Consider the following 10,085-nt stretch of genomic DNA (forward strand, 5'->3'; position numbering starts at 1 on the left):
ATTGAAAACTTTATCGTTCACACCTTGCAATGTGTCAAGGGGTGTATTCCCCAAATAGATTACATACTACTATGAAAAAACAACAGTCATTACACAAATAGTTTTTTACAAAATACAAAAGAATAATAGATATGGCATGATTGATGATAAGACAATTGTACACCAGAGATCAAGGGACAAGATGTAAACAACTACAGTTCAATGTACCATCTTCGACAATGAGCAAACCCCAAACCGTATAGTAAGCTATAAAATGCCCCTGAATAACAAAATGTAAAGCAGTTCAAAAGAGAAAACTTACAGATTAAATTAAACTGTCTGAATTTAAAAAAAAATGTTTATGTTTCTTTAAATATAGCCGGTTGAACCTATTAACCAAAATGGACCAGATTTCAAGTATGTGATAATAACACAAGATAAAGCTGGCAATAAAAAATCATATGAGGTAACAGACTGGAAGACTACCAGGAAGGAAATTGATGTGAATAATATATATAAAGAATATAAAGTACAAGTGAAAGCAGTGAACAGTAAAGGAGAAGCAGCAATACCACCTTTGGTATACACAGGACATTCTGGAATGGGAGGTAAGATTCTTCATAAGGTCAAGGTTTTACAGTACTTTATAACTCAAACACACCTTTGGTATACACAGGACATTCTGGAATGGGAGGTAAAATTCTTCACATCAATTCGTAATTGAGGTCAAGCTTTTACAGTACTTTTATAACACTAACACACACAATTCATATAGGTCAGTTGTGAATAAATACAAAAGAGAATAAATTATGAATTGTATATTCTTCTTCTTCTTCTATTATAAAACTATTTCTTAGTCATGCATGTAAAGCTTTAGACTCTTCTTTCCAAAAAATATTGTTATTTGTATACACAAAAACATGGAAATTCCTTAGACATGGAGGTTAAACTTCATACTTAATTTTTTATTTTGATAATTACTAGTTTTATATCATATAAAACTAGTAATTCCTCAGTCATGCATGATATCATTATTTCTGTTTTGACCATTGCAGTACCTACTGTAGTACCAGGAAACTTTGAAGTTGATCCAGACGCACCATATACACATGAAACAATAGGTCTTAGATGGGATGCTGTTGACATGTCAGAGGAAACAATGCAAGGAAAGTTTGATGGATACAAGGTACAGTAAAAACAATTGCTACATTTAAATTTCCATAACCAATTTTTTATGAATGATAGAATTGGAAGTTTTATTTCTATTGAATTTGGTTGGCATCACTTCTACCTTTCTAGAGTTGAGCCCTTTACAAATGGAAAAAGATGCTGTATAAACTTATAGAGCTAAAAGTTGACAAATTTTATTGAACATTCAGTCAAGTAAATATCTCCTATTACTTTGATGAACGAGTGATTCACTAGTTTTGACAAGTTGTACAATAATATCACTTGTTAACTGTATATTTCTAATAGTATTCTTGAAATATTTTTCAGATACGATACTGGCATATGGACCAACCTGATAAGGTCAAAGAGATTCAGGTAGAGGTTCCTGGTACTAATAAAAAGGGGAGGAGAAAGAGGAGGCAAACTACAGCAGAAAGTAAAATTAGGAGAACAGTTCGTCTTCCACCAAACGCTGATCTACAGTTAGATGTTGTTGCTAGAAATACATACCTTGATTCTAATGGAAGTAATAAGATCAACATAACAACTCCTGAGGGAGGTAGGTACAATGCTTTTATCATTTTTATCATATCGGGAAGATAACTGGAGTTGTCCTCCCATAACAGCAGTCATTTCTTGTTAACAGTTTTCTCTGGTAAAGAAATATAATAGGCAGATCTTATTAAGATAATGGGTAAAATATAGTTAAAATCATTTCATATCAGAAAGTTTGCTTTCTATAAGTTCTTTAAAAACTGAAAAGATCAGATAAAGATATGTTGATTATTCCTAGCATTCCTAACATGATACTTTCATAAAATGAAGAATTCTTCCCCTTTGAATTTTTAGTAAAAAGAGAGAAATATAGAAAATTCTATAAAATTCTATGATACAGCAAGGAGTTGATGAGAAGCCTACAATTTATTATGTTAGTTTCTTAAAAAAATAACAGAGATTTTCCAAAACAATTGCCTTTCATTGTTATATTTTCGTTTTAAGGTATGATTTAATTGATCGTTTAAGAACAAATTAAAACCTCAGTGCAAGCATTCAACGAATATCAAACAATGAAATTGTATTTGTAATTGCAGTACCTGGGCCTGTGCAAAGTTTAGAATCTATGTACAGAAGTGGTCATTTTGTTAAAATTAAATGGGAGAAACCAAAGGAAGAAAATGGAAAAATAGTTGGATATGATATAGAATATGAAGAAAGTAAGTATTGAACATCAGGAAGATATTTTTAATTGTATCTGCACATGTATCTTTATCTTTATCTTTATATAGCTTTAAATAAAACTTACTTTTTGATTGTTTAGGATGGCTAGTGATATTTGGAAAATTTTACTATGCTTAAGCTATGGGTCTGTTCAGTTTTATTATATTGGTTTTTTTTCAGTTAGGTTACTTATTCACTGAAATTTACTTAATAATGTTTTTAATAATTTAATTTACTCAAATCTGTAAAATAAAAACTTTCATTTTTAGAAGTTATAAATCTGGGCATGACAGATCAGTGGTTTAGCAATTTTGTATAGTTTCAAAGAAATCATTCATTTCTTTTAGAGAATAATAGAAAAAAAACCAATTGTTAATTTAAATTATGAATAAATTACTTTTCAAAATATCTGAAAGAAACTTTTTTTTTTTATAGAAAATGATTTAATTGTTATTTTTTTGTTAATTGTTAAAATATGTTTTTTAATGTTTAATAAACATTTTTAGCCCAAAATTTCACATATTGCACAACTCATTATTGTAAACAGCCTGCATGATATTGTTTGTATACTTTGTTCAGCAGCTGCAGGTTTTTTTATTATGCCCCACCTATGATAGAAGAGGGGCATTATGTTTTCTGGTCTGCACCCATTGGTTCGTCTGTTTGTTTGTCCTTCCGTCTGTCCCGCTTCAGGTTAAAGTTTTTGGTCAAGGTAGTTTTTGATGAAGTTGAAGTCCAATGAACTTGAAACTTAGTACACATGTTCCCTATGATATGATCTTTCTAATTTTAATGCCAAATTAGATTTTTAACCCCAAATTCACGGTCCACTGAACAAAGAAAATGATGGTGCAATTGGGGCATCCATGTACTAGGCCTAAAATAAAATATTGTTTGTTTGCCCAATCCCGACCGACCCTGCAAAAATGGTGCTACTCATAAAATTTTATTGTCAAAACTAAGTCAAATATTATTTTATTAATTTTGGATTTTCAGGCTTGCCAGATTGTCTGATATTGTTCAAGCTTTTTGGAAAAAATAAGATTATTTCCCTACCTACCTACCCACACCAGGCTTGGCAGGGTCGGGATTGGGGAAAAAAACAATATATTAATTTAGGCCCTATGAACACATTCTTGTTGTGTTGAGAATAGGGTTTTGAAAATATAAGTATTGTAAGGGAGATAATTATATTTCATATTTTGTTATTCCTTTAGCCATTAAGGGCTTACAATATGGTATTGGTATTTATCATTGTTGAAGGTCATATGATGCCCTGTAGATATTTACTATTTTGTCTTTCTGATTCCTGTGGACATTTCTGTACTGTTGTCCATCTGTACATCTGTCCACATTTGAAACTATAACTTAAAGCTTTGATTATTTGAATCAGTGGAAAGTGCTCTTTACTGTGAGGGGGGATTAAGTAGTATTTTGTAGCAAGGTTTTAGCTACAGTATTGTGGCCTCTTATTTATTTTATTTTGCCTACACTGTACCACATGATATAATGGGATAATTGTTATAAAAAAAACTTATTTCAGTAACAGGATTATTTGCATCTAGTGGTAAACATCTTATTCTATTTGCTTGTTAAAAAATTGGACAGATTTAGAAATTTCTTGTTTACATATAAGTTGCTCATCCTGGTCAATGGCATTTTAACTTATCTTCAAAAATTATTCTCTCTTCAAAAAAATTATTTCTAAATCTGTCCCTTTTAGAACTTTAAGAATACTCTTCAGTGAAACTTCAGTAGCAATGTAAAACAATTTAAAGCTCAAAGACTATAATGTAGAGTTTCTCTGCATATGCTTTATCCATGTTTATTGATTTGAATTTGACTTCTTAATTAAATTTTTAAAACATGGATAGATTATGACTTAATAGAAGTTTCAAAGACTTTATTGTTCAGTTTAATCTGGAATTTAATATAAAAATCACAACTGCCAAAACCAGAAGTGGTGTTATTATTTTGAAATTATAAAATATACAAATTAAATTTGTATGATATATCAGTGTTAATCCATGAAATGAATGTGAGTTGGTTGGGGTCATTATTATTATTAAATTTTTTTAGGACATGGAATTTTTTCCTGCTTGTTTGTTCATTTTATGTTTGCAAAATTACTTACTTGGTAAAAGTATCTTGGTTGTGGCAGGATTTTGGATTTCCCTTCCAACTTTTTCACATTCATTCTATTGGAATAACTAGTTAGCATGGGGTAATACAATGCATGAGACTTTTCAAGTTACTGAAGTTTCACTATAGAAAGCAGTGGTTGAGGAAGTTTGGAATAACAGTAGTTTCTTTACTAATAACATTATGTATTCATCTGTTTTATATTCTATTTTGTCTCAAACCACAATCATTGCTGCACATTTCTTTACAGATAATTAGCCACTTGTATAACAAGACATATATAGACAATAATAGTGCATTGACTTGACATATCAATGATATAAGGATGAGGCTTAGAAACAGGGAAATGTGAGGCTGTGCTGAGTTATTTCCCCGTTTCGGGCCGAATCCTTATATCGTTGCTATGTCAAGTCAATGCACTATTATTGTCTTTATACTGCAATCTAAAAAAAAATTTCAATTGTTGTTTTTTAATGCGTTACGGTTATTTATTTGATTTAAATATTGGTGGAAATCTCCTTTAAAAAGGCCTCATATCATGCTCGCAGAGAAAATTACAACACGATGAAAATTATGTACATTTACCTGTTTAAATCCACACTCGATGGTGAACGAAATCGTTTGAGTATGGACTAAAATATCAACCATAAGCATAAAACATAATGATTTATAGGTTGCAAACAAAACATATTAACAAATGAAATTATTCCATTAATTGCAGACAACGTTGAGTTGTTCCACGCATCGTTGTATGCATTGGTTGAAGAGGTTGTATTAATAATTAAATATTATTTCAGCAACTTCTATTTAAATATTCATGAGGAAAAGTGATATCGGGTCGGTGACTGTATATGACATAGAAATATACAGTCAACGCATTTTGACTGGTCAAATAGAACGAGTGCAATATAAAAGCCTGTAGAATTAAATTTAATACATTATATGAAGCTTGCATCTGTTTAAAAAATAACATCTTGGACTTCAGAGTTGAACTGGAGTTCAGTTAGCAAATAATGCATTCAGATACTGTAAAATCAGAAACTATTGCATGTATTCATTATTGTGATTGTTGGACAATCAATACATGTGCAAATAATGCTGTCAAAATGTGCTGGTTATTAATTTTACTACCTATTTTTCACAATAATAATTACATGGAAAAAGTATCTGAATTAACAGTTTTAACAATAACTATGAATCCCAGTATTGCAAAATTATCGAAAATAAAAGGCCATTTCATGTTGAAAAGTTACATTAGTATAAGGTATAATAATATCTTCACTTGTTTTAGGCAGTTTTGGTCCTTTTGTGAAGGCATCTAAATTTTTAAATTTCTTATGCTCAGATTGAAATGACTTGATTTTCATTTTTTTAATTATTCTTTCTTATGTTTTTTAAGTATCTAACAGACTAATTAACAAAACATAAACATGATTTATTGATTACTACTACTACCTTGTGGCTGGGGTCAATTTTTGTGTGTTCATTTCATGCAAATCTTATTGAAAACACTTTGTTCAATTTGTGCTCTCATATTTTTTTATCATGACAAGGACATTTCTAAGCAATTTGACAACATTTTATCGAAAAGTATGAAAATGCAGGATATGAATTAATGTTAAATGGCATGTTAGTGTTAATACTATTTTTAAAATGATCGAATATTTAGTTGTTTAGCTCTTCAGTCTGTGGTGCATTCTGACATATTTAATTAAATTTTACTGTTCATGTTAATTTGAATGGTTATTCATTGTAAGAATATAAGAATTCAAGCATAAAAAATATTAATTTAAAACAATATTTCTGAACATAGTAAAATAGTAAGCAGGAAAACCACCTTTGAAACAATATCCTATAAGCTTAAACTTCAAACTTTCAGATAAAAAACAAAAGTAAAGTACTACATATACACATCTCACATGGATTAAATCTTTGTTAAAACAATTTAATTAATGCTTAACCTTTATCCCTGGAAACCATGAGAATTATTACCCTCCAACAATAACGATTTCTCAAAATGAAACAAATTTATAATGTGATATTGAATTTTTCAGTTATAGGACTTGGTGTGGACAAAGAATCTATACCTGTACAGTCAGAACCTGAATGGGTAGCAGAAAGAAAGCAGTATGAATTTGGGGTACCAGGACTTGAGCTTAATACTAATTACAGAATAAAAGTTTGGGGCCAAAACTAAAACAGGAAGAGGTGACATTGAATTTGTAGATGTCAAAACTGCTGCTGAAAATAGTTAGTATTTATATAGCAAAAAAATGATTAAAATGATTCAACCTAAATAGTATACTGAATCCTTAAAAAAAACCAACCACAATACATACCCCTTAACCATGAACATTGATTAAAAAACAAGTTGATTATTTTATCTGATTCCTGTATTAGGATTAAACTGAAACATACAGCTAATACCATTAAACACATTAGTTAACCCGAAAAAAATAAGAAACCTAAGAAAATGTTACTTTCTAAAGGCATCCTATAATGTATTAATAACAAGTAAAAAAAATGGTGGGAAATAAATATTTATTTTTTAAAATATGATGGGAAAAGGCTGACTCAAACTTTTACCTTGTACATTGAAAATATGATCATTTGTACATTCTGCTGTAGTCTAAACACTAGTCTTTATGATTATTTCAGTGCCTACTGTCCCTTTAATTGTGGATGCTCTCCCAGCTAAAACTTCAATTAATGTTACCTGGCAGATAAACAAAGGTGATGTAGCAGGGTATCATTACTTTGTGGAATACAGAAAATATGGTAAATATAATCTAACCGTTTGTGTCCTCCATTTTAGTTAAAACTTTGTCTGTGAAAGTTTCTGTTAAATTATCCTGGTCTCCTTTTATTGGATAATTGTAAAGGATATATGAAGAATTTCCAAATTCTTTTTCATTATCTCATACTTTCAAAGTTTCAAAAAGAGAATATAAGGTATACAAAATTTAAGTCAAAATCATGTGATATAGAGAAAAAAAACCCAGCAACTGTCCACTCTCTTTATACCCCCATTCTAGGAGTGAGGGCTACACTGAATTCATTTTGTCCCTTAGTGTATTTCGACAATCAAATATTCTGTCATATTTTTCTCTGGTACTACCACCAGGTAAATAGAATGACTTCATATTTGTCAAAAGCTTGATAGTGATTAGTTGTAAAAACTTTATTTCAATATATTGAATTTACTTGAAGTTTGTCATCACTTTTATGAATAAGCTTGTGTCTTGTATCAAGTTTACTGAATTTAACTGTAAACAATCTTTTAAATTGAATTTTAAAATGAATTTTAGTGAAATATATGGAAGGCATCGTTCAAATGAGATATGACAGGAAAGCAATATGTGAAATGACATTTTCAAAATGCCTTTTAATAGCTATATAGTCAGTTAGAAGGAAGATTTTTTTTCATATGAAGTAGCAATGTTTATAAAAATAGCTTGTCACCGTTTTAGATTTAAAAAACTATTTTAAGTAAGAAAAATTATATTATGTCTAAAGTAGCCAATGATATGATTTTGTTTTATTTTTCAGGAGAACACAAATTTCAATCAGGACCACCTGAAAAGAGAAATACTTGGTCTGTCATAAACAATTTGACTTCTGGTAGTTCTTACGAAGTTAAAGTGGTTGCTGAAAGTGGGAAATTTAAAGCTCGTAGTGAAATTAGACTTGTAACAACAGCAAAGACTGATGGTAAATGATATTTACTTTCTCTATCATGATGGGATGAAAACTGTTGCTCTGTTGTTTTTGTTATTGTATAGATTTGTAGATTTTCTTGAGAGTATTATTTTTGGCTTACTTCTAGATAAAGATAATATTGTAAAAATATTTCCTGTTATAAATTTGATAATACAGTGAGATCAGAATCGTGAAAAAGAAAAACATGAAAATGAACTTTGCAAGTAGATTTGGTGTTGGAAACTTTTCAACATTTTTGGTTCTCAATGCCCTTCCACTTCATACTTTATTTGGCCTTTTTAACTATATTTTATTCAAACAACACTGATGAGTCTTTTGTAGGTGAAACATGCATCTGGCACAAATACATAATTTCAATCCTGGTATCTATGATTAGTTTATTTACAGTAAATTATCTATGATAAAAACTAAACATGCTATTGATGCCCTGCTTTATTAAAATGTCTTTATTTCCAGAGGTAGCATCTGCTGTGTATAATGCAGAATGGTTCATCATTATGATGGTCGTCTTAGCTTTACTTATACTAATATTATTTATAGTGTGCCTTGTAAAACGCAGCAGAGGTGATAAATACCATGGTAAGTCAAGAGTTTTACTTATACTAAAAGTAGAACTTGTATGGTAAGGGATAGGGTATATAAATACCATGGAAATGTTTACTGTTTCATCTGTTTTGAAAATAAAATCAAACTTACAGAAATTTCCAAGTAGGGTGTTTAAAAAAACAGGCTTACAGAAATTCCACAAAACAGCCTATAACTGGTCTGAAAGATAAGTTGTATAAATGATAATAAAATTAAGTGCATTTTTGGGTTAACTTTTGTCAGGCATTTGGTCAGCTATGTTCAAATGTGTGTCTAACTGAAATAAAAGTTGATCTTTATGGTGATAAAAGTTAATTACCAATACAAGGGGTAAAAAAACAAATACAACAGTAAAAATGGAGAGACAATAGAATCTGAACTTACTTGAATTATTATACTCCTGGCCTTGCGGTCATAAAACTTTCCGAGTCAGTTTTTTGTACTCGTACTCGAAAATCAACCAATCAAACTGTTGGATTTCATGTTTCGAGCATGATTTTTGTGCTCCGAGCACTGAGCAAAGTTTTATGACTTCAACCCCTGTTTTCAACATCATCTAGTTACTTTTGGGCTAATATAAAAAAAAAACAAAAAAAAAAAAAACGAAACATAATTTGTGATGTTTTTCCTCATAGTTTTAGGCAAGGGATGACCATTATCTCATTGAAAGAATAGGAGACCCAGCTTTTTAATGTCAATATGTCTTGCACATTACTTGATTTATTTTTTCAGTACAAGAAAAAGAGAAATTAAGAGGTTTGGAGAATGATGAAAAGAAGACAGCTCAATATAATGGATTTAATGACAAGTAAGCTTATAATAGACCAGACAAACAATCAACATTCATTCATCATTTTATCCGAACTTACTAAGCCATAATCATCATGTTTATTGCTTTGACTATATTATATCTTGTATAAATAGATGGACAAACGTTGTCATACTAATGTTCATCTGTCAAACTAACCTACAGTTGTCATGCTAACCTATACTCGCTCATCAATTATCAAATAAAATTGAGAATAAAAGTCCTTCATTTTAATTTTGAAAGTGAGAAGAAATCAAAAGACATAATTAAGAACTTCATTATAAATTGAATATCTAAAGAAAAACTGTGACAAGGAAACTGAATGTAAGATTTTTAAAACTGTGATTCCTGTTATATATCTTTTGGACAAAGGGAAGCAATTCCTTTAAGAGACAAACTATGGTCCCTGTCTATACAAAGCAAAGGTTGAATGGTGTTGTGAGGATTCTAACAATAATTTTTA

The 10,085-nt window shown here is 30.0% G+C and overlaps 2 protein-coding genes across 2 annotated transcripts; both read left to right on the forward strand.

The window, feature by feature from the left end:
- Nucleotides 1-358: 358 nt before the first annotated feature.
- LOC139507506 (neuroglian-like) lies at nt 359-7,287 on the forward strand (the record flags this gene model as incomplete). The annotated part of the gene is made up of 7 exons (XM_071295775.1): nt 359-587; nt 1,035-1,165; nt 1,477-1,708; nt 2,241-2,363; nt 3,911-3,934; nt 6,564-6,759; nt 7,168-7,287. Coding segments are annotated over 6 exons (882 nt in total), but the record flags the coding sequence as incomplete, so codon positions are not given.
- LOC139507507 (neural cell adhesion molecule L1.2-like) lies at nt 7,155-9,622 on the forward strand (the record flags this gene model as incomplete). Its single annotated transcript, XM_071295776.1, has 4 exons — nt 7,155-7,287; nt 8,059-8,220; nt 8,686-8,808; nt 9,547-9,622. Coding segments are annotated over exons 1-4 (494 nt in total), but the record flags the coding sequence as incomplete, so codon positions are not given.
- Nucleotides 9,623-10,085: the final 463 nt, after the last annotated feature.

This window comes from Mytilus edulis, unplaced genomic scaffold (genome assembly GCF_963676685.1).
Source record: "Mytilus edulis unplaced genomic scaffold, xbMytEdul2.2 SCAFFOLD_2529, whole genome shotgun sequence".
Classification (NCBI taxonomy): Eukaryota; Metazoa; Mollusca; class Bivalvia; order Mytilida; family Mytilidae; genus Mytilus; species Mytilus edulis.